This window comes from Drosophila subobscura, chromosome A (genome assembly GCF_008121235.1).
Source record: "Drosophila subobscura isolate 14011-0131.10 chromosome A, UCBerk_Dsub_1.0, whole genome shotgun sequence".
In the NCBI taxonomy this organism is placed as follows: Eukaryota; Metazoa; Arthropoda; class Insecta; order Diptera; family Drosophilidae; genus Drosophila; species Drosophila subobscura.
In genome coordinates, this window is record NC_048530.1 from 15363136 (window position 1) to 15386791 (window position 23656).

Here is a 23656-nt window from a genome sequence, read left to right on the forward strand (position 1 = left end):
ACATATATCTGTTATCTATCGATACAAAAAATAGCATCAGTCAATTATTCCAAAATCTCGGCCAAAAAAATATTTTTGGATTTTAACCGTAAATGACCGTATCCAAAAATCGAAATAAATCGGGATTTGCTCGGAACTCGACCATTTTAAAGTGCCTAAACTTAATGATTCCGTCTGCTCTACATCCTAACTTATAATTCCACTAAAAATTGTTGGCTAATGTTGGACCAGAACATTAAAAAACGTGAAAATGTTCCTAAAAATGGGGGTGGGGAACAATTACGCTAAAAGTCACAGTAAAATTGGTCGAATCGATTCCAAAATTGCTGATAATTGCTATAAACAATAGGAGGAACTTAAAACATATGAGTTTTTTGGGTGAAAAGTTATCTGGAAACAAAAAAATGGGTTGGGGATTTTGGTTCAAATAAGCTGAGAGATGAAATTAGGCACTTACTTTGGTTTTAATTGTGAAAAGTGTTTTAAAAAATTGTTTAAAAATAAATGAAGTTGGTTTTGTTGAAGATTAATTGTTTATCTATCGGTATACATTTCATTTTCAGCGGTGAGTTAGACGGTTCAGAAGTTATACGACTTTGAAGTTTGAAAAAGGTTTTGGTTCATTTAAGCTGGGAGCCACTGTACAACGAATATAGCGAATGCGAACAACGACCGACCGGCAAACAACAGCAGAAACAGCAGAAAAAGAAACGAAGAGTAACGCGGTGTGACACCGTTTGACTTGGCAGGCGACAAATGTGTCGCCAGTGAACTAAACAAAACATTGCTTTTAAAGTCCCCACCGTATCAAAGTCTCAGATTTAATTCGTAAAACGATTATTTAATCAATCAAATTCATATTTAAGCCAGCCTAAACTCTTCAACGATTTAAACTCTGAGAGTTCCAACAGAATAGTGGGAAATGTTTCAGGAATGTTAGTCCGCTGTTGTAAGGTGTGTAGGGTGTCCCTTTAGTGCGTCGCTCTATTGGTGGTCTTTTGTCAGTCGTCACCGCCACAGTCACAGTCATAGTCGTGCAACGGTAAACGACTATCTATCACTGTTCACGTGTACACATGTATGTGTGTGCATCGTGTAGCATATCATCATCATCATCATCATCAGCATAGTCGTGGGCTCATTATAAATTTTTGTTCAATTGATTTCCTTTGACTATATTTGAACAGCACTTGGCAGGAGGATCGCGGCATCGTAGTGGTGCATATTATTATGTACATATACACATATCTATGTATCTATCATTCAAATGTTGATTAACATGTTTCGGGCTCATGTTGTTGACTCACGTTCAATTGGTGGTGAGTGGTTGGGGTTCCTAGTGGTTGATGTAATGCTGCCATTGTTGTCGAGGTCGCGACACACTGAAACACTGAGACACAGAGACTACGGAGAGCGGGATTCGGGGGGGCATTGCATAGAGCATATAGGATATGTAAACGATGCAGGGGGGAGATACAGTGTTTCGTGCCAAGCATTTTGAATGGAATTTCAACTTCGTACCATGAGATACTCGCTGAAAACCGGTTCAGTTCAACGAAAGCGAAAAAAATAGCACACAAAATAAACAAAGTATTTTCTTAGTTTTGTTTTTTTTGTTGGTTTTTCTGTTTTTACTTTATTGTTTTTTTATTACGTTTTTATGGGACTGGGACCAGGTGACATTGCAACGTGGGTTCAGATATTACCTCACTCCACAACATCTGGCGTACTTTGTCTTTGGCGGCAGCCCCCTCACTCTCTCTCTAAAAAACATTTTCCCCTAAAAGCTGAGCAAACAATGCAAAAAACAAACAAAAAAAAAACAATCTTAAAGTCGGTTAGCATCTCTCTTGTACCGCTGTACCCTCCCTATCCCCATCCATCCCCCTACCCACAGTGTTGCTAATAATGAACATCATTTGCTGTAAATTGACTTTAAGTGACAATGACTAAGCCTCGTCGAAAACAAAAAATACAAAAAGAAAGAGTGTGGATTATCATCGACCCCTGAAATACCTTCCAGCGGATGACAATATCATTAATATAAAAAAATAAATAAAACTACTTACTATATATCAATTATAGAACTATAAATAAAATGGAACAAAATCCTAGAATTTTATTTTGATTGTTTTAGGCAGACACTGCAAACTGCAAACACTTGGGATCCCTCTTCTTTACAGTGCCCTTTTCTTTGCTAACTTTGTTTTCAATGAAATGCTTTCTTATCTCCATTAATTAACTTCCATTTAAAAAAGGGTATTCACTCTCCAGCACATGCCGAAAAGTAGCGCTCATTAACAAATATTTCGCGCGTTTTTTGCCATAATTAACATTATGCAGAGATCTCTCGTTCTCCGTGGCGACTCTTTTTGTGGCATAGAAACATCAAATGATGTGAAGCAGAGATCTGTACGGTAAAGAGTTCCCCCAACAAACCAAAAGCAATCTATCGAGTGACACCAAAAGGCGGACTCTTAGAAAGTTTTTGTTTTTGCTTTGTTTCTTTTGCCAACCAATCAAACATTTTGATGTTCCAGGGGTCACGTGTGTGCTGCGATTCGATTGCGTATAAAAACGGAAACCAATTAATGATTATGGTGTGGTACCTCTTATCAATGGATGAATGGTTGTAATTTTGCCGGTTGCATAATGGTTCGATAAAGAGATTTAATACCGAACCAACTTCCTTTATTCGCTGTATAAATTTGCAAAAAGAACAAAATGACACGAGCAGCGATGATTTCGGATAATGGGAATTATTATAGGATTATAGAATGCTGTTATAGCAAATAAGAACCACAAGCAATCGATGCATTTTTCTTTTATCCTCAATCAAAATAAAACTCGAACAGAAAGTACCAAAATCGTTTATAAAAATGGCAATTGAGGGTCCCGCCGATAATGTTATAAGTGATATAATAGCAACCCTCGTAGTACGAATATCAGCTGATAAATTTTTCTTTTCAATTAAATGGTAAATTGCCAGTCACGTGAGAATGAGAAATACCATTATGCATTTGTTTGACTCCATGGAAGATCGAAGTTTCCCTTGGAGACTGTCCCATTTTGCGTGACTCATATTCATGCAAAAAGCTGCCACTGATAAATTGTTGGTGGGGTCCATTATGATTGTAAACAATGACTGAAATGTGCCCCATGGGAATGGAGGAGTACTACTAATCGTTTGTGTACATGGAGGAGTACTACTAATCGTTTGTGTACATTACAGTGTAAAGCAGTGAAGAGCGTGGATCATTCAGTATCTGTAACTCTTTTTCGATTATGTTCCCCTTCCTGTTGCTGCCACTGCCACTGCCTGTCTTATCATGGCACAACTTTTCATTATCTTTTGTGGAATTTGATATGCCATTTGTTGTACAAGTTATTACTTAAATGGCAATTGCCACATAATTCCCTTGGCTGATACAATGCCTATTAAAAAACCAATTACGTTTAAATATCATGTCTACCTCCCTCCAACCAATACCTTACGCTGGCTCTCTATCAGAGGGGGGCTCTCTTCTACATATGTATGTATGTACATATTTCCCTCTCCTGCTGTCTGTTCTCGCTGTTACTCTCTCTCAGCCCAAAAATTATCGATGCGTAAGCAATTCGCTAAAATGGTTTTAACACTTGAGCAGGAGAATTGTGTCGTTGGTTGGCAAGGGTTGCCCTGCGGTAAAACCCAAATTGTCCAACTAAACCATGACTCAATCGAAATTTGTACGCGCATAAAAGCTTACATAATGATTTCACTTTTTGAAACTCTACAAAGTGAGTCATAAAGTGTATTGGTATCATTTTGCGAATGAATCCTTAAAAACAAAACAAAAACTTTAACTCTGAATACGTGCGATTTATGTATGCAACCTGGCAAGCCTATTTGCAGTCAGTCGCAACTCAAACTCAGGTGTAATCATATACACTCCCATTGATATTGACGTAATGCATGTGCACATATGTACATATGTATGTACATACATAAATACTATATGCTCGGACTCGTACCGCAGATATTGACTGACGAATTGGACTCGATTCCAGGCCAGGGCAAGGTGTCGTGCTCACTCGTCGCTCGCCTTATCAGCCACTGTACAAAATACCAAAAATGTTTGCTCATACATACCTATGCATGTGTGTCGCTGAGTATCTGATTAATTGGGTGAACCATCAAGCGTATGGAAATGCATTTCAAGAAAATCCACAAAGCCTTTCGCAAGTTTCACTTGTATTTTGTTGGAATCTTTTAGTTGGGGATCGCTTAAAGTGGAGTGACTAATCCGTGTATGGGCAGGCTGATTCAGGATAGGCATGAGGCTCCGCGTCATTCTGCTATTGAATGGGTATTGGCATACCCATTGGCCCGCTCTCTCTTTCTCTGTGTGTCTCTCTGCCTCTCTGGCTCCGATAAAGCTGTGCGCTGGGTTACTCTTCGATTTACACAAAGTTCTGATAAAAGAAAAGGCATAAATAGTTCGTGGCACACCAGCGCTCCAGTTAGTACTTATTCAGCGACAGCTTGTTCCGGGTGTAGCGGTATTTAACGAAGAAGAACACAAACAAAAAAACGCTTAACAAATCCTTGGCTCTCTCGCACTCGCTCTCTGCTTCGTTCCACCACTCGTCACTCGTGGAGTCACTCGTTCAATTCGTACGATCTCTTTCTCACGCTCTCGCTGCAAGCACAAATAACGGTTAACCCGAGTGCCTGGCGCCATTCCGTTCGTAGTTCTTGCCGGTACTCCATCCATAGCGATCGTCTCGTGTGCGCAACTTTGACCCCCCTCCTTCGTGTTCGTGCTCGTGCTCGTGTGTGTGTGTGCAAATCAATTAACTAAATTTTTTGTTGTTGTTAATTTTTTGTTCCCGTCGCTATTTGTTTATCTTTGCTGAGCCATTAAATTAAGCAAAGAAAAACCCGAGAAATCAGGCCGACCAAATACAGTAATTCCGAGTGCAAATCCATAGAAGCAGAAATGGCCGATATTCAGACCACCGAGGAGTACAGGCTGCACTTGGAGGAGATCTTGCCCGATGTAGGTGGAAAATCATTTCATTCTCGAACGATTTCTTGTGGTATCTTTACGATTTTTATTACTCACGATTACGCGACTCACGTAATCACAGATGTGTGTTAACTTTGACTCTCTCTCGCTCTGCTATCGGTGCTGCTGCTCGGCGCACTTTATGGCTTTTTAATCGATAACACAGACACACGCCTGTGGCGCACACGCACACCAATGTACGGTGAACAACCTTACAGTGAACACCTTCGATAAAGTGCACGCGCCTCAACTTGACACACCACTCCCACTACCCTGCTCCAAATCAAAATCAAAAATCACTTCCGTTGGATGTCAGTCATGGAATTATGTATGCCATTCCCCATCGTTTTTGCCCATCAATATGTGTTGGCCAAGGACAAGTGTGTGTGTGTTAGCCCTAAGGTTTCCCCGCCTCTCTGATATCATTACCATATACGTAATCGAGAGCTGTGTTTTTCGATTTCATGTTCACCTTTTTGTTTTTGGCGCACACAAACATTTATCTTATCAGCAAACAGCAAAAGCGAAGCAATCAGCGAACCAACCCACACCAACCCGCCCCACACGATCCTACAGAATTTGGCGAACCGCCGACCCAAAAGCCCCATAAATTCCACAGTCCACTAATGTGAGACCGAAAACCATTTTACACCATACGAAAGACAAACAATTGCGGTAACTCCCCATCATAGCCACTGACGCTGGCACTGGCCAGACCAAATGTTTGGTTTTCCCCTGAAATGGGGATTAGGAGTACATTTGGTTGGCGATTTCTTTGGGATATGCGCACAATCTGGTCACATTACCATTGATTAGAGGCATGTGTTCTCATTTTGGCCATAAAATAAAGCTTTAGAAGCATTAAATTGAATGATTTCCGACAGAGAGACGCTGCCGCATGACGCGCGATAAATTGAATGCTGTGTAGGATACAGAATTGCATTACTAAAGCAGGAAATTGATGAGCCGTTTTGTGGAGCACCTAAATGTATCGATGATTGATGGATTAAAAGGAGAAATTGTACTCATCCATCTGCTTGAATATTTCATCTACTAAATGCAAATAACAATCAAATTTGGAGTTCATTTTGTTATTTCAATCAAGTAAATAAAAATGAGCAAATGGCAGAACGATAGGTAGTCCATTTCGATGCACACCATTTAATGACTGAGATACACGCATCCATACCCAAAACCAGCTATTTGTTTGTAAAATCATCATTATTTGTAAATCATTTTAAAGTCTTTCGTTGTGCATACTCGAGTGCAAAGAATTTTCTTAGTCATCGCCATAAGAGGGGAAACGCAATTTGGATAAATAAAACAAACACAACAAACCGTTGAGCACTCAGTGGACTGTTTCTCAAGTAGTTTTCCCCCATTGATTCATTGGATAATTTACAAACCAAAAATTTGTTTTGGCTTTCACTTTTGGGGAATCCGCAGTGTCCGCCTGCTGATGCCGTTTGGCCTCTTGGCCATGATTACGCTCTTGGATCCAAGGCAGACAGACAGACAGACACTTCAATTACTGGCATTCAACTCTCCAGCCAGCATTCTCCTCCCTCCCACACACACTATCCAGCACACACCTCTGCACTATATAATTTCGTATGAACAATTTTCAGCGATATGTCAGTCAGTCAGTCTGTCGGTTGGAAGATACATAGATACTTCCCTCTGCTAGCAGGAAGAAAAAAGACGGACGGAGAGATCTAAAGAATAAAAGTGGAAATTAAATTCGATAAGGCAGAGCGCGAGCGCACACGGCGCGGAGACGACCGATAGATAAAGCATGTGGGGGTTGCTGCGTGTGTGTGAGAGAGATAGAGAACAAAAAAAACAACAAATTTTGCATACCTGTGCTGCATGGGCGCAAAATTCCAAAGATAAACCAGCAGGCGCCTCAATGGAAATGGAAGTGGGATTGGGAATGGGAATGGTAGCGAGCAGAGCGTCGGCTGGCGGCTGGCGTCTGCTTAGCATTTCGATTTCGATTTGATTGATGAGTCAGAGAAATGGTCAAGGGGGAGTGGTGGAGGTGTAGCTGATCGTTCGATCCGATCCGATCCACTGACCCAAGCAATCATCAAGTGCCGCGCATTACTCATCGCAAATGGATTACTCATAGATTGTTTTTCTTCTGAATTCTGTTTTTTCTAGCTGGATGCCAACAAGGATGGCTTCATCGATCTGCACGAGCTGAAGGATGCCCTCAATCAGGTGGGATTCAAGCTGGCCGGCTATCAGGTGCGCGAGATGATCGATGAGTTCAAGAGCAAACAGAGGACGGCGCATCAGGGCAAGCTGAATCTGGAGGAGTTCGAGACGCTGTGCTTGGACCTGAAGAGCAAGGATGTGGCCAGCACGTTCAAGACGGTGGTGTCCAAGAAGGAGAACCTGGAGACGCTCGGCGGCATGTCGAGCAGCTCGTCCGAGGGCACAACGCACTCGGTGCGCCTGGAGGAGCAGCTGGCCTTCTCCGACTGGATCAACTCGAATCTGGGGCACGACAAGGACCTGCAGCATCTGCTGCCCATCGACAGCGAGGGCAAGCGGCTGTATCTGAGCATCAAGGATGGCATCTTGCTGTGCAAGATCATCAACCACTCCTGCCCCGACACCATCGACGAGCGCGCCATCAACAAGAAGAACCTGACCGTCTATCGCGAGTTCGAGAACCTGACGCTGGCCCTCGTCTCCTCGCAGGCCATCGGCTGCAACATTGTGAACATCGATGCCCACGACCTGGCCAAGGGCAAGCCCCATCTGGTGCTGGGTCTGCTCTGGCAGATCATCCGCATCGGCCTCTTCAGCCACATCACCCTGGACAGCTGTCCCGGCCTCGCCGGCCTCCTCTTCGACAACGAGCGTCTCGAGGATCTCATGAAGATGTCGCCCGAGGCAATTCTCCTGCGCTGGGTCAACCACCATCTGGAGCGTGCCGGCATCTCGCGCCGCTGCACCAACTTCCAGTCGGACATTGTCGACTCCGAAATCTACTCGCATCTGCTCAAGCAGATTGCCGGCAACGATGCCGACGTCAATTTGGATGCGCTGCGCGAGGCCGATCTGCAGCAGCGTGCCGAGATTATGCTCCAGCAGGCGGGCAAGCTCAACTGTCGCAGCTTCCTCACGCCCCAGGACGTTGTCAACGGTGTCTACAAGCTGAACTTGGCCTTTGTCGCCAATCTGTTCAACAACCATCCCGGCCTGGACAAGCCCGAGCAGATCGAGGGACTCGAGTCCATTGAGGAGACGCGCGAGGAGAAGAGTAAGTAACATAAAGCATAAAGAGAGAGAGGGAGTTTATAATGTCCTTCGATTGGATTAGCTTATCGCAACTGGATGAACTCGATGGGAGTGTCCCCGCACGTGAATTGGCTGTACTCGGACCTGGCCGATGGCCTGGTTATCTTCCAGCTGTTTGACGTTATTAAGCCGGGCATCGTCAACTGGAGCCGCGTCCACAAGCGCTTCACGCCGCTGCGCAAGTTCATGGAGAAGCTGGAGAACTGCAACTATGCCGTCGATCTGGGCAAGCAGCTGAAATTCTCGCTGGTCGGCATTGCTGGCCAGGACTTGAACGATGGCAATGCCACACTGACGTTGGGTAAGTTTCTCTACCCTTGGACATATGATGTATTAACGCTTTTGTATTGTGCACATTTTAGCGCTCATTTGGCAGCTGATGCGCGCCTACACGCTGTCCATTTTGTCGCGACTTGCCAACACCGGCAACCCCATCATCGAGAAGGAGATTGTGCAGTGGGTGAACAATCGCCTGGCGGAGGCCGGCAAGCAGTCGCAGCTGCGCAACTTCAACGATCATGCCATTGCCGACGGTAAGATTGTGATCGATCTGATCGATTCAATCAAGGAGGGCAGCATCAACTACGAATTGGTGCGCACCAGCGGCACGCAGGAGGTGAGTCCACCAAGTAATGCTTCAAGCAAGTTGGCAATGTTAATTAATATTTGTGTTTCTGCAGGATAATTTGGCCAATGCCAAGTATGCCATCTCCATGGCCCGTAAGATCGGTGCCCGCGTATACGCCCTGCCCGAGGACATTACCGAAGTGAAGCCAAAGATGGTAATGACCGTCTTTGCCTGCATGATGGCCCTCGACTATGTGCCCAACATGGACAGTGTCGACCAGAACAATCACAACAACAGCACACCAGTTGTTGCCACCAACAACAGCAATTAGCAAGCAGCCAACCGCCAGCAGCAACTCAATTATAAAATATATAAAACAAAATGAAGGAATTATGGATAAGCATGAGATTGAGAATTAGAACGAAGGGGAAGACTAAACAAAGCGTTTTTCGTATTTGCTAATTTACTCTATAAAGATCTAAAATTGTAAACAATTTGATTGCCGCGTACCCGCCCCTCTGGCTACAGCTTCAGCTTCAGCTACAGCTACAGCTCCCCTCCACATCAACTGTTTTAACGTTAACTTTTTTTTAATATTTCTTTATATTTTGCTAATTTTGATCATTTTTTTATTATGTGTATATTTTTATATATATATATTGTAATTAAGCAAAAACCATTTTGAGAGAAGGCCGCGCATCTTTTTTGGGTGCCTGGCGGCGGTGTCGAGTTGAGGTTTTTTTTATTAGATTTGTTTAACAATCGTTTAAGTTATTCAACCATTTAGCAAAGAGCAATCGCAATAGCAATCGCAGTAGCAAAGGCAACGGCAAACTGCAACAACCCCAACGGTAACCTTTCTTTTATAAATAAAGGTACATACATTATGTATTGCGTTTTCTGCTATTAGTTTAAAACAAACAAACAAAATACGAGGCAAAGATTTACGTGCAAGATTAAGATGGAATACAAATTGTAATATTAACAAACGAAATGAAGAGAAAAACAATTAACTTTGTAATATATATACAAAAACAAAAATATATTTATATAAACGATTACGATATGCGCCTATATACATACACACACACACACACACATAGATATATATATATATATATAAAGATATATATTTTTGCATAAACGGAAACGACGAATGGTTAGAGAATCAAAAGTAATAACGGAATTCAAATCGGAGTAAAATGAGTGAAGGGAATGACGGGTGGAGTAAATTAACTTTTGTATTTAGCTCTTTTTTTTTGCAAATAATTGTAAGCCGCTTTTGTTTATGTTTTTTTTCGTTCAACATTTGCTTAATTCTATTTCTATATGATTAAATATTTGTTTAACTTTTGCGTTTAAGTGCGTTAGAGCGAGATGGCAGCAGGCAGCAGGCAAGCGCTTCCATGGCATAGAAAGAGCAGGAGCTATACACACGCCAAGAAACGAGGGAGAGAAGGCAGGTGGCAGGTGGCAGTTGAAATAGAAAGCCAACAAATTCTTAGTGCAATGAGGCGACAAAACAAAACAAAGAATGAAATGAACCCAGAAACAGATATAGTAATAACCTATGCATAATACAAGTAAAACAATAAAGTAAATATATCTACTATATACAAATATGATGGCTCCTTGCAACATTCCGCGTATTTCCACGTTTTATTTTAATTGTTAGCGATTTGTTTAATCTCTAATTTGCATACGTTTAAAGGCAGAACTTGCAATGAGAGACTTTTAGCTCATGCCCAAAGAGATTAAAGAAAAACACTTCCTCATCCTGGATAGATTATGCCATCTGGCATTATTCATCCATTTAAAAACATTTAACTCTCTCTACGTATGATTCATGCATGTATTTTATGCGCTATTTTACCACCTAAACATAGTCCACGAGAAGAGTTCCATTCGATTGCAGATATGAAAAATGAAAATATTTATGGCCGTGCGCGCAAGTTCCGTAATAAAAGCCTAGCGATAAGGCAACTCAACCTCTAATCGACTGGCAATCCACTGAGGTTTTTTTGGACCCTCGAAGCTTATCTGATAAGACAACACTCACGCGGGCCGGTGACAACACGAAAAATGCGGCACACAGGTGTCCGGCGGAGACGCGATTACAGACACAAATCAAAAGGGTTTATCCCTTGTATCGTTTGGGTAACATGTCCAAAATGTATATTTATTTGTTATTGAATAATTGAAATTAAAATATGCAAACATCTTTTCAGTGGAAGCGCTGCATTTGGCTCAGCAACTTGATGGTGGCACCCACCAAGGGTCGGGAGCCAGTCACGAGCACATCAACTTCGCGCTTCATGCCATACGGTTGCTGTCCGTATTTCTCTTGGACAAAATCAAAGAAGGCGCTGACGGAAATGGTAATGTGCGAGGAGTCCTTCTTGCCTGCCTCCTCGCACAGGTCACGCCAGGAGCGTGCATTGCGCTTGGCGCGCTGCAACTCCTCCATGCCGCGCCATTGCTCCGCTGCCAAGATTTCGCCCTCAAAGATGTTGGGGCAGGGCACAAAGAACGCCTCGTCGAAGCTTACGTTGAAGCGTAGTATTGTCAGCAGATCTTTGGCGTTGAAATCGCTGTTCTTGTTGTATAGCAGAATTTTTGTGGAGCGACGCGAGCGTGTGATGTTGTAGAACCATTCGCGGCAGACCATCATCGACTCGACGGAGTCGGCGCTGTCCAAATAGACATTGTACACGCCATGCTTGATGAGTTGGAAGCTTCCCACCGCCTCGAAGGTCTCGATGCCGCGCATTGCTGCCTGGGTCAGTTTGGTGGTCTTTGGCTCCAGTCCCACTGCAAATTCGGGCTTGTGGCGCCGCAGATAGTCGTAGGCCAATTGGGCCCCCAATGCGGCATTCAGCTTCACCGAATTGTTGGCCTTGCTGAGGTAGCGCTTGTGCTCTGGATTGGCATCGGTCAGCGCACTGAAAGTCGGTACGCGATGCATCTTGGTGCCCATCTGTTTGGCCTTCTGGGCCAGAACCTCCCGGCACTCCGGCTGGCTGACATTTGTGAAGATGGTGGCCGCTGGCTTCATGATTTCGCCCTTGGCCCAGGCAATGTCACGCATGGACTCGCCCAGATTGGAGCCCTGCTCCCAGCCCAGAGCGCTGATGCCGATGGTTTCGGCATGCAAGGCGACGTTGGTACAATCGCTGGCACCGCCAGGTCCCACCTCCACAATGGCCACCTCCACCTGCGCCTCGCGGAACGCATGAAAGCCCATGACTGTCAGAATTTGGCTCTGCGACGGTGTGCGATCCATTTCAGCCAGCTTCGGATAGATCTTGCGGAACAGCTCCGTGAACTGAAGCTCGGTCAGAGTCTCGCCACTGATGCGGATCCTTTCGCGTATGTAGAACAGATGCGGAGAGCACAGCAGGCCGGTCTTGATGCCATGCGCCATTAAGATGTGCTGCACAATGGCACAGGTGGTTCCCTTGCCCTTGGATCCAGCCACCTGAATGACTGGAAGGCTCTCCAGCTGCTCCTTGGACACACCCACCTTGCTCAGCAGCGCCAGGGTCTGCTCGATGATGGGATCCAGCTGCAACTTGCTCATCTTGGTGCGCATACGACCAGGCACTGGCTCGAAGGCCTGGTAGATGTTCAACTGTCGCACGGCCTCGAGGTAGGCCAAACGCTCGGGCGACTTCTCGGTAGCTGCATCCGGGTCTTCTTTTTGGTTGGTTCCCACTGCCTTGAGCTTGTTCTCCATTTGGGTAAACTGCTGCTTCTTTTTCATTTGCAGCTCACGTCCCGCCTGCTGTTTGGCGCTCAAGTCCTTCAGGAGCTGAGCTTGATGCTTCTGTGAGCCGTGCATGCGGTTCATCCAGGACTTGCGCTGCTCCTCGGCCGAGGAGACTTTAGTCTCATTATCGGACACCGCGTTGACCTTTTGCACCGACTGCGGCCAGTTGGATTGTCCGGCAGTTGGCTTCTTTTTCTGTTCAATGTTTGCTTGGGCATTGCCTGCTTTGACAGCGCCTTGGGCTGCCAGCTTGGCCCTCAACTGCATTTCGGCCGAGTGTTTAGTCCACTTGGCCCGCTGGTCGGAGAAGCTGGGCACCGCTGAATTGGCTGCAGGAAAATGGGTATATTAATTGGCTTAACTTACCACTGCCCAAATGCCCCAAGGGAGTACACGTACCTGGTTTCTTGCGGTTCTCCGAAGCCTTCGGCTCCTGTTCCCCATTGGGCTTGAAGCCTTTTTTGAAGAATTTGCCGCTCGCACGAGCTGTGCCCTGCCAGACCTTGAGACCCGGAGGACGAGCCTTCGACATTGTGTTTATTAACGAAAGCATCGCTTTTATTTTTGCTAGAACAGTTTTATTTTTGTTGATAGCTATCCGGCAGCGGTCTGATTTACAGTTTTTGTTCAGCTCGGGAAAATCACGAAATATTTTTAGACCTTTCGCTTGGAAAGATGTTTGGGGTACTGACTCCAGCAAGGGATACAGTCCCGTAATGAAGTTTGACAGAAAAAGAAATGGTAGAGTTGGATGAATTTTCTACTTAAGTTTTCTCCAAATAATAGTAATTGTAAGGTAATGGAACGGTTTGACAGTTAAAGAAATGGTAGAGTGGGGAAAAAAGAATTCTAGTCTGCAAAGCAAAGCACGAAGGCTCTTAAGATAGTCTCCACTCTGATATGTGGATAGCCGCCACAGAGTATGCTGCAGCATTGTTAAGACCGACGCCTGGAAAGCTGCGTTTGGCTCATTTTTGGCTCTTTGGTGCGACCCAGCCTAGTGCTATGCTATGTACCCGAAGAATGGATTCATGCTTCCGTTAACCGTTGGACATCGCTGCCTGATCGAGAGAGAAAGAGAGAGAGAGAGAGGCCAGTTATCAAGTGGACACGCGGATATGCTGATAGCTGATACGCATTATCTCCAGCTCCTTGTTGTTGTGCAGTTCAAATGCTCGCATTTCGCGTCTATTTCTATGAAGTGGAAATATCAATTAGCATTCTATGCCCAGTATGGTTAAGATCAATTAATTCGGAACGATTTGCCTTATCGATGGCCAATGGAACTATGGGTAGGCCAGCCATATATAAAGACCAGTGGCGCAGGCAGTTGGCATAGTTTGTTCAAAGCAGCGAAATCAACATGAAGTTCACACTTTTCTTCCTGGCACTGTGCCTGCTCGGCGTAAGTGAGATGATCAGAGGGGAGAGTAATTATTTGCTATTAATTGTGGACTCCAAACTGTGCAGGTTAATGCCTTCGTGCAGCCCATTCCCCATGAGAATATGTCGCCGGAGCTGTACGATGTGACCGAAGATGGTTTGGTCGATATCGAGGCTTTTGGCACCCTCGGGATATTCAAAAAGGTTCTGCGCTCTGTGAAGGGCTTGAACTGCGCCGTCAAGTGGGTGTTGGGCATCGAGGACAGCGCCACTCAGTTCAACAGCAACGTTTTCCTCTGCGGCACCACGGCCAGCAAGGATGTGACCAATCTGATCAATGCCAACATCAAGATCATCAAAACCGCCAACAACATTATCAACTACAAGTCGACCATCTGCGCCTCAGCCGAGGACGCCGACCAGAAGGTCACAACTAAATGCTCCGTGGAGATTTTCCGACAGTTGTGGTCGCTCAAGCATCAGGTGCAGAACGTGGTCACTCTGGCCAAGAAGCTGCCAAAGACTGCTCCCAATGCTGGTGCCTGCGTCCTCGATGCCGTAAACACCCTGACCAGCTACTACACCCAGTTCACCCAGAACATCGTCGACTGTTCCAAGCTGACCTCTTAGACAGCTCAATCGTCTGTATTCGAGTGTACACCATTCCATGAAGCAATTAAAAAATAATCTGTGTTAACCACAAAATGCTAGTGTGTATCTGTTTATACTTGTGTATATGTGTGCACATATGTACATAGATACATATGTGTGTATGTATATATGAAGTATTTATATTTTCATCATCGCTTGGTTCACCAATTGCTTCTTTCATTTCGCTTAAGCGAAAAAGCAAAGCACCGTTAAAAGCGAAGGTGTGGACGAGCAACTACTCTCTCCCAGCAATGCAATCCAGAGCTCCAAAGCTGATTGTAAACGGTGCATCCATGGCACGCGGAGCTTTTGTGTTTGTGTGGCGGCTGGCTTTGCGTAGGCTGGTTGGAAACGGTGCTTTAGCTTCACGGGGAGCTTTCGTTTATGTGTGGCTGCTCGCTTTGCGTACGGGCTGCAGCGTTTTGCATGCAGCTCTGATCAGACAAAGGGCAAAAAGAGACGGACATAGCTCAAAGCTCAATGCGCATCGTTTACAAACAGCTTCAGAATGTTACCTGCGACAAAATTACCATTTTCCTCTCCGTTTCACCCACACCTACCACTGCAGAGAAACACGCGCGACATGCGTTTGATACTCTCTGAGCGACAGTAGCTAATCTCGCTCTCTCTCGCTCACTGTACTGAACTGTAAGTCGATCAAGGTTACGAGACATACAAGAAGGAGAAAAGTACAAAGGAAAACGTGATAGCACACTTAGAATGACAGGGGGGATTCGTGAGGTGAGCAACCGACTGACCGAAGTACAGTGTGAACAATTAATTTAATTTGTGCATTGGCTCTGTCTTTCTTTGAGCAAAATACATATATGCGAGAATTATAATCTACAACAGAAGCTCACCTTTGTTTTCATTGCCTTTCATATCTGGTCGGCAGACATCAAATGTTTTGCTGTGATTCGGTGCTTAACTTAAAATCAGTTCTTATCTGGCCGATTGTCCATCTGGCACTCCATTCCACAAAGACTTTTATTTGAAGTGCATTTTGCATTAGATAATTTATAGATAGACTCTGGGGGCGCAGCTCGTTCAAAAGGAACACAAAATAATTATATGGTATATTTTTGTTTGAAAGCAAAAACCCGGCAGAAAAGGGGGATGTAAATTGATCAATTTCATGGGAATATAAACGCTACTTTAATCCCTATTAATAGCTATTACGATCCAGTAAGTGGTGCTTCAGTTACTTCAATTTGTTCTGAATATATTTGTGTATTTTTATTTAAAGTGTTTACATGGAAGCAATGCAGACATCGATGTTGGGCAGGAAGGCGTTGCAGGCGTCCTTGACGGTATTGGTGGCACCCACGAAGCAGGAGCTGGTGTCGGCGGGCAGGTTGGCGATCAGGTCGAGGGCGACGTTCATCTTAATGACCAACAACATGGTGGAGTCCAAGACCTTACGGAAGCACTTGCCAGAGGTTTTGCCGGTGCCGTTGGTGGTGGTGTCCTCTGTGGCGCACAGCTTTGAGTGCAGGTGGATGATGTTGTCGCAGATGGTGATCATGGACTTGACGGTGTCCACAATCCTGGCCACATCCTTGGTCACGGCCACTCCGCAGCCATCGATGGCATCGACGTAGGTGGTGCAAGCAGTCAGCACGGCCAGAGTCTCCTTGAGGATGCAGTTGGTGCCACGGATGCCCTTCAATGCCTTGATCAGAATGGAGCGGCAGGAGTGAATGAAGCCCTGCTCGGCCACACCCATATAGTCAAAATCGCCATCGAGCCCAGACAGCAGCTGTTCAATCTCGAAATCATAGCCAAAGTTCTCGCTCGGGCCAACAGCATTGGCCTGCAAAAAGGATTCGCTGTTGTACTTTACTTCAATTCGGACTGGAATCGATGGGAACTTACATGAGTGGTCAGCAGGCAGCTGGCCGAGACCAGAACCAAGAGGCAGACAGTAATTACTTTCATATTGTAAGACGATTCACTGACCAATGTTGGCTACCATCTCCTTGGATTGTGTTTATATAGACCACTGAGTGGTGTCTTAACCCGCCTCCATATCAGGGGGCTATCACCAACGGCACCGGCAACGGGTCCGGTCCGGTCCGGTCTGTTGTAGTTGTGTTGCGCCTGATTTATCTGTAACCATTTGCACAGATATTTTCGTAAATTAATATGCCATTGATTAAGCCACCCAAAGTCCGAAACTAATTTCGCATTATCTATGCAGCGTGCAGACAAAAGAACAATAAAAAATTGCCCAGCGCTGGTCAGTCTAATCTCCACAGCAGATAAGTGCCAAACACACATTCTGATTACAGGTGCGATCTTTTTCACCTCTAAGATCGATTCAACCTGATACAAAGAACTCCGCCCGCACCCATAATGAGTGGATGGATTCGTTCTTATCGCTGTTGCCGCTGCTGCACCTGTCCACTGTTCGTTGGACTTGGTGTAGCTCCAACTAGGTCGGGCCACGTCGATAACTTTACTCAAAATCGTTTTGTTTTATTTTAGAACCATCAAAACAAAACCCTTGGAAAAGTTTCCATCGAAAAATCGATGCATTAACACAGCCTTTAAACTGGGAAATTAAACTCGCAGTAGCATGATTCTGGTACCGAATCCGTCATCCAAAATCGTACAGAATCGCCTCTGCGCCACTCGTTAATCGTTACTTCAAGAGAGTTGCAGAATTAGCGAATTACAACAACGAGTAATGGCCAGTTCTCGCTATTTCGCAGGAAAATTATATTATTTATTATCAGGTTGCAAAAGTTTCTGTCAATGTGTGATGCATATTATTTATTAGCCGCCTATTTATACCCAGAAATCTACGCGTGCCCCTCCCAGTATTCAATCTTTCAGTCTTGTATTCATAATGTTGTATGTATTTATTGATTCAATCATTTTGTTGTGTATATTTGATGTATTTGTGTATATGCATGTGTGTATGTATGTTTAGATATTAATTATAAAATTGTTGAGCCGATATATAAAAACAAATAACAATAAAAAAAAAGTCTTAAGCGAATCAATTAAATTAATGCCATTAAGTATTAAATTCATGCCGAGTCAAAGTCAAAAATTTCATTATTTATAAATAGTTACAAAAAAATGGTCGAAAATTTTAATAATAAAAGTACAACACCAAAAATGTAATTGCATATGCAGATAAAATGTTATTAAATCAAATAAATCCGAGTAAATCGGTTCGCTTTTCGGTTCGGGACTGCACGAGTCTGATAGGAATAACAATAGGTTTTTTTTCGAGAAACAATTATAATCATAAATTAAGAGTAATAATATGTATATGTAATATAATATTATACGTTTATCGTACAAGTTAGGTTTCTATATACTCTTACTTTCACATCTTTCAAGCGGTCAATCTTCGATCTCCGATCTTTTCGATCTTTCGTTTATGTTTTCTTTTTTTGTTATTACTTTTTTTTTGGGTTTAAGCTTGCCTTGGATCTGCAGTTGGTTGATGAAACAATGCCTAATCTTAAGCTAGTATAATATTATAATATAGTAGGTTTAATTATCATTTCATATCGTAATTGCACAGTTTTTAAGTTAGGAAAAAAAAAAAAAAAAAAAAAAAACAAACAAAATGCACCACTTATAAGACTCATGGGGGAATCAGAATCAAAATCATAATCATAATCGTAATCAAATCAGATGAGGCTGAGGCGACTGTTGGTCTTTCGTAGCTGGGCACGCCAGGGTATGATGTTGTCCTCCTCCTGCTGCTGCTGCTGTTGCTGTTGCTGCTGTTGCTGCTGCTCGTGGGTCTCCCGGTCTATCGGCTGGTCCACGGTTGGCTCCAGGGCGGCGGCTGCGGCTGCGGCAGCGGCGGCCTGTTCCGGCTCTGGGTTGGAGTCTGGGCTGTGGCTGTGGTTCTCCTTGTTGCCGCCCTGCTGGGGATGCTGCTGTGGTAGCTGCTGGAACTGGATCTGCTGATAGTGCTGCTCCATGCCGGCTAGATTGATGTTGATGTTGTCTATGGACATGGCGCGGTTCTTCAGCCGCCAGGTGTCCGCAATGCGGTTGTTCTCCTCCACCTTGGGCGTGTAGATGGCCGCTCTGGAAAAGGCCACACATACACAGCGGTCAGAGATGAGTCCGCCCTGCCATCCAGCTCGCCCACGTGCCGCCAGCCCGCCCGGCCCGGCCCTCCTCACCACACGCTCACCCAAAACTCAACTTACTTCAGCTTGTTCTCGGTCTCCTCGCGGCGGGCCAATAGATCGCGCTTCCACTGCGGTATCTGCGAGAGGCGACGCGATTCGGCCTCCTGGGCCATGCGCTCCTCAAAGTCCTTCTTGGCCCGCTCGGCCGCCTTCTTGGCCATCATTTGACGCTTCCAGTCGGGTATGGCATTGCCGGCCTGATCCTTTTCCGGTATCTGCAAGTAGATCTTTGCCACGCATCACGAACGCTCTTAGTCCAAGGTCGGGATTCACGGGGGCAATGGATGGATGCCTGGACGGAGTCCAACTCACCTGATCCACGTAGTGGTTGGCCGTAAACTGCTTGGTTATCTCCACATAGTGCTCGGAGTCCATGCGGTTGGCCATCTGCTGCTCGACCTTCATCTTCTTGATGCCCGGTATGTCCTTGGAGATCTTCAGCTCGGCAATCAGATCCGATTTCAGATACGTGTCCGTGCTGGATGTGAGGCACTGCATGCTCAGGCTGCGGGCTGGCATCTGGTACGGCTTCGGCACCTTCTGCGTGTCCGTGCGTCTCAGCTGGGGAATGTTCGGGTTAATGTGAATCCCTGCACAGGCCGAGCGTGTGGGGAGCCTCACCTGAACGCTGTTCAGATCCTGTATGGAAATGGCCGAGAGCGGCTGGTGCTGCTTCCGTGTGGCAGTGTCCTGACTATTGGGCGTGGCACCGTGCGGCTTCTTGGTCTTGTGCGACTTGCCGGCCATGGTGGAGTCATTGCCGTTGCCGTTCATCATGCCGGGCATCATCATGGGCGGCAGCGGCACATTGTGTGGCAAGGGCGGTGGCGGCGGCGGCAACGGTGGCTGCTCCCCAATTCCATGATGATTATGATGTGGATGTGGATGTGGATGCTGATGGTGATGATGCTGCTGCTGCTGCTGCTGGGGATGAATCTGTGGCTGGTGTTGCTGGCTGGCAATCTGTATCTGCATGTAGTCCTCCGTGTCCGTGGAGCTGCACAGAGAACGAAATAGAAGCGGATTAGTGGCTGGAAGCTTGCGACTTTCACTTGTGGCATTGTGGCCATTCGGACCTGCGCCAGGCGTGGTGGCGTGTGCGCAGTATCATCTTTGGATTGCAACTGAGTTGCAGCTACGGCTACAGCCATGGCCATGGCAGCCGAGGCAGCCGTGGCAAGCGGCATGCCACATTCACAACTGGCACGCATAAAATTTCATGCACTCTTGAGCGGCGGAGGAAGTGGCTGACTGACTCTCAAGACTCGGGATCCCATCCACATCTCGCTCTCTCTCTCTCTCTCTCTCTCTCTCCCTCTCTTTCTGTAGCTGCTAATTGCAAAGATGCAGCCAAGCTGCTGCCAAGTTGCATTCAACCAACCATCCATCCATCTCTTGCATCCATCCATCCATCTGCTGGATGGCTAATTGAGGCGAGGCAACTGTACCTCTGCCACTGCACTAATTATGCTTTTGCCGTTGCACGAGATGTTCAGCCAAATTAAATCGGCTGCCATCTGCTAATTGAAAGTGGTGGCAGTGGCAGTGGCAGGGGCACGGGACTGAGACTGAGGCTGAGACTGAGACTGAAGATTACTCACCGGGCCGAGGATGGACACGAACGCTTATCGCTGATGCTCTTCAGATACTCGGACGGCTTGATGAGGTGCGTGATGCCGTCTTGCGATTTATTGGGAAAACTGGGGGGCACAAACGGCAGCACCAGCTGCTTATTGACCAGATTGGGTCCGCCCGTGCGACCGCTAACCGATCCGTTGGCCACGCTCCCAGCCTCCCCATAAATGCCCGCATACTGCGCCTGCTGCTGGGTGAGCTCGTAATGGTCCTCCGCCGAGGATCCACCGCCATAAAGGCTCGGCGCATACTGATGATGATGATTCGGATGCTGCTGCTGCTGCTGTTGCTGCTGCTGCTGCTGCGGGTAATGCGGCGATGTCGTCTGCTGATAGTTGCCGCCCCTCTGGGACTTGGGTGCCTCAGCATAGCCATAGATGCTGCCATTCGGATTACGCGATTCTCCTCCACCTCCACCTCCACAGTTTGCCTCCCCATTCGGTTGGGCGGCTGCTGCTGCAGCTGCTGCATTGTTGACTGGAGGATTGGCGTTACCATTGAGCAGCTTGGCTTTCTTGTTCGCTGAAATTGAACAAATTTATTTATGAGTTTCATTCGTCGCTCGCTTTTGTGGGTTAGCAGTCAACACGACGCTTCCCTCCCCAGCTCTGGTCATGCTCACTTGGGCAGCCAACACCAACAAAACAATAGTTCATTGCGTATGCAGAGACGCGGCGCCTTTCACCAGACGAAGCGCCACAAGAACAGAGCCAAAGGCACAGCCAGAGCCAGAGCCAGAGCCACCAATGTGGGACTAGCAGCTGCCTCCTGGCATTTAGCCACCAATTAAATATGTTTCAAATGGCCCCAAAGGGTGGGTCACGGGTGTAACCAGCAGTAGGAAAACCTGGCTGTACATGGGGGCTAAGTTTGTATAAGGGCAAGGGGCTTCAAGTAAGTCGCAGGGCTCGACTATATGCTGAACCGATGCTGCACATTCCAAGCCACATCAATCGATTTTAGGGCCACTATTTTATGTTCCAGTTTTATTAAATGTTACTAAGCTTTGAGCGATTCCTTCGTATTCCTCTGTGATTTTATATGGCAATAGGTAGAACATATATTGAGCTCTTTCCCACACGGCTGTAGATGCTGTTCGAGCACACAAATTAGTCCGTAAAACTCGTTAAAGAAGAACTTTTGAGATGCACTCCGAGTAGGCGTGATTGTAGCCCACGACTATGCCTGCTGCTGTCTGAAGATCAGCTCAAAGAACTGTACAAATGATACTGATTAGCGGAAGGTACTACTGATAGTCCAAGTGCAAACTTCCATTTGATTGGGTAAAGCAGCAGCTGCTTGCAGATAAGAGTACACTCAACTTTACAGCTCCACAAAGATGTACTTAGGTTGGCTCAGATAAGTTGTCTTTCATCTATGAAATGATGTCTGAATTGTAGAGACTAACTTCCGATTGGAATATCAAATAATAATTCAAATAATGCTCAAGAAAACATTTCTCCAGCCACTGCCGCTGTTGTCTTCCTGGCCATGTGACTGTCGCAAATTATAGATAATTCCCTGAAAAGTGTTCCCAATTTATTTGCTTGGCTGACACAAAAGCCAGCGATTGTCTTCCCTTTTATGACTTTGTGGCCAACGATACGATCACACGGAAGTGGCAGTCGCTGTGTTTTTTGTTGCCAGAATTACTTCCACCACCTCGGGCTGTCGTGGGAGTATCTCTTGACATGAACAAAAAATATAATTTACCCCACCGATTTCCTTGGAAAACCACTTGTGTGTGTGTGTGTGAGTTTGCTGCTTCAATTTCCATGCCACGAGCAACTTAATTGGGCAAACAATCTCCGCTCAGGCTGCCAATAAACCAAACCCGATCGAGTAGTCCTCGGCCAGCGTCTTGCTCCGACTTTCACGGCTCCACCGCTGGCACAACTCGTTTCGTTCGGAGACCATGGCCATTACGTGAATGTGGATGTGGACGTGGACGTGGATATGGACTTGTGGCACTGACTGTGGTGACGGTCATGGCTACCCCCCACCCGGCCACTGTCTATGGGCAAACCACTTAAAATCGAGTCGAGCCAGTTTGGTTTTTGATTTTATGCATTGCATTCAATCGCATTGCAGTCGAGTTGCATTTTTTGTTGTATTTTGGCCACATCAAAAAAGGAGCAAACAAAATGCGATTGTGTCCAACAAGCTGCAACATTTTATCTATCAATTTGAGCGGAGCAAAACCGAAACCGCTTTGTAGCTGTCAACTCCTGCAACGGGTCCATGTCGCGGTGAAATTTCAAATTGGAATTGCAATTTGATTTGGTTTCGCGAGTGCAATGCCTGCCGCCGATTGCCGGCCCTCAAAAATATTTGCAATATTTGCTTGAAGCGAAAAGAAGCTGTACTAAATCTATCGATGGAGCATCGAGCATCCGAGATTCTCTCGAGCTAATTGCAATAAAAGTCACAAAAGAATAATGCAATAATAAATGTACCAAAAGTGGTAGCAGAAAACGCGATGAAACAGATCCAACTTTTGTTTAACTTCCAGTCTCAACTTCTACACATAATCCCTTCGTTATCCTTTATGTTCTCTTGCTACTTTTTATGTGCACTTACACCGAAATATATCGAAGCGTTGAAAGCTCAGTGTGAAGTAATTCCGGCGCGAGTTTTTGTGGATCTTCACCGAGCCCAGCATGTTCATGGTGATGTATGGATGGGTCCAGGGTCACGGTCAGGGTCAGTATGCTTCGCGTATGCACAGAAGTGTCTTCATTCACATTCAAGATAAATAATCACATTCTCAACAAGTTTTTGGCACATTCAATAAAAAGAAGATCGATGGCACACGCACACTTTTTCGACGGAGACTCTAGGTACGATTTGGGAGACTCCAAGAACGCTAAGGGAACTTCACGAATTATTTGGATACTTCACGATTGGATTTAAGAACTGCACGAATAATTAGGGAACTCCACGAATGATTCGAGGACTCAGCGAACGATTTGGGAACTCGACGATGTTGTCTGTGCGAACGTCGCTGGCAGCCTGATCCGAGTTCAGACGATCGACAAAGTTATTCACCCAAGACAGTGGATCGGCAAAGCTCCGAAAACACACAACGACAAACAGGCAGGCAGGCAGGCAGGCAGGCAGG

At 45.7% G+C, this 23656-nt stretch overlaps 5 protein-coding genes across 6 annotated transcripts in view; 2 read left to right on the forward strand and 3 right to left on the reverse strand.

Annotated features, from left to right (window-relative positions):
- Nucleotides 1-3716: 3716 nt before the first annotated feature.
- Nucleotides 3717-23191, reverse strand: LOC117895854 (putative folylpolyglutamate synthase). The gene is made up of 3 exons (XM_034803824.1): nucleotides 23186-23191; nucleotides 12312-12813; nucleotides 3717-3744 (listed from the first exon to the last, which is right to left on the reverse strand). Exons 2-3 carry the CDS (start codon nucleotides 12779-12781, stop codon nucleotides 3717-3719), a joined length of 498 nt encoding a protein of 165 aa, XP_034659715.1. The 5' UTR covers nucleotides 12782-12813; nucleotides 23186-23191.
- Nucleotides 4540-9402, forward strand: LOC117899579 (plastin-3). Its single transcript, XM_034809696.1, has 5 exons — nucleotides 4540-5042; nucleotides 7215-8325; nucleotides 8386-8664; nucleotides 8726-8979; nucleotides 9044-9402. The coding sequence occupies exons 1-5, from the start codon at nucleotides 4983-4985 to the stop codon at nucleotides 9260-9262; spliced, it is 1923 nt and encodes a 640-aa protein (XP_034665587.1). The 5' UTR covers nucleotides 4540-4982; the 3' UTR covers nucleotides 9263-9402.
- Nucleotides 14008-14788, forward strand: LOC117899956. Its single transcript, XM_034810113.1, has 2 exons — nucleotides 14008-14105; nucleotides 14171-14788. The coding sequence occupies exons 1-2, from the start codon at nucleotides 14064-14066 to the stop codon at nucleotides 14711-14713; spliced, it is 585 nt and encodes a 194-aa protein (XP_034666004.1). The 5' UTR covers nucleotides 14008-14063; the 3' UTR covers nucleotides 14714-14788.
- LOC117899946 lies at nucleotides 15940-16719 on the reverse strand. Its single transcript, XM_034810101.1, has 2 exons — nucleotides 16610-16719; nucleotides 15940-16547 (listed from the first exon to the last, which is right to left on the reverse strand). Exons 1-2 carry the CDS (start codon nucleotides 16670-16672, stop codon nucleotides 15984-15986), a joined length of 627 nt encoding a protein of 208 aa, XP_034665992.1. The 5' UTR covers nucleotides 16673-16719; the 3' UTR covers nucleotides 15940-15983.
- The window catches only part of LOC117899471 (putative uncharacterized protein DDB_G0293878), a 28161-nt gene continuing 22656 nt past the window's right edge, over nucleotides 18152-23656 (reverse strand). For both annotated transcript variants that reach the window (XM_034809499.1, XM_034809493.1), the window contains 5 exons: nucleotides 20502-21057; nucleotides 19522-19897; nucleotides 19213-19461; nucleotides 18919-19127; nucleotides 18152-18793 (listed from right to left, as the gene is read on the reverse strand). In XM_034809499.1, the coding sequence (XP_034665390.1) occupies nucleotides 18385-18793; nucleotides 18919-19127; nucleotides 19213-19461; nucleotides 19522-19897; nucleotides 20502-21057 (1799 nt within the window). In that variant the 3' untranslated portion in view covers nucleotides 18152-18384. The remainder of the gene's footprint in view (nucleotides 18794-18918; nucleotides 19128-19212; nucleotides 19462-19521; nucleotides 19898-20501; nucleotides 21058-23656) is intronic.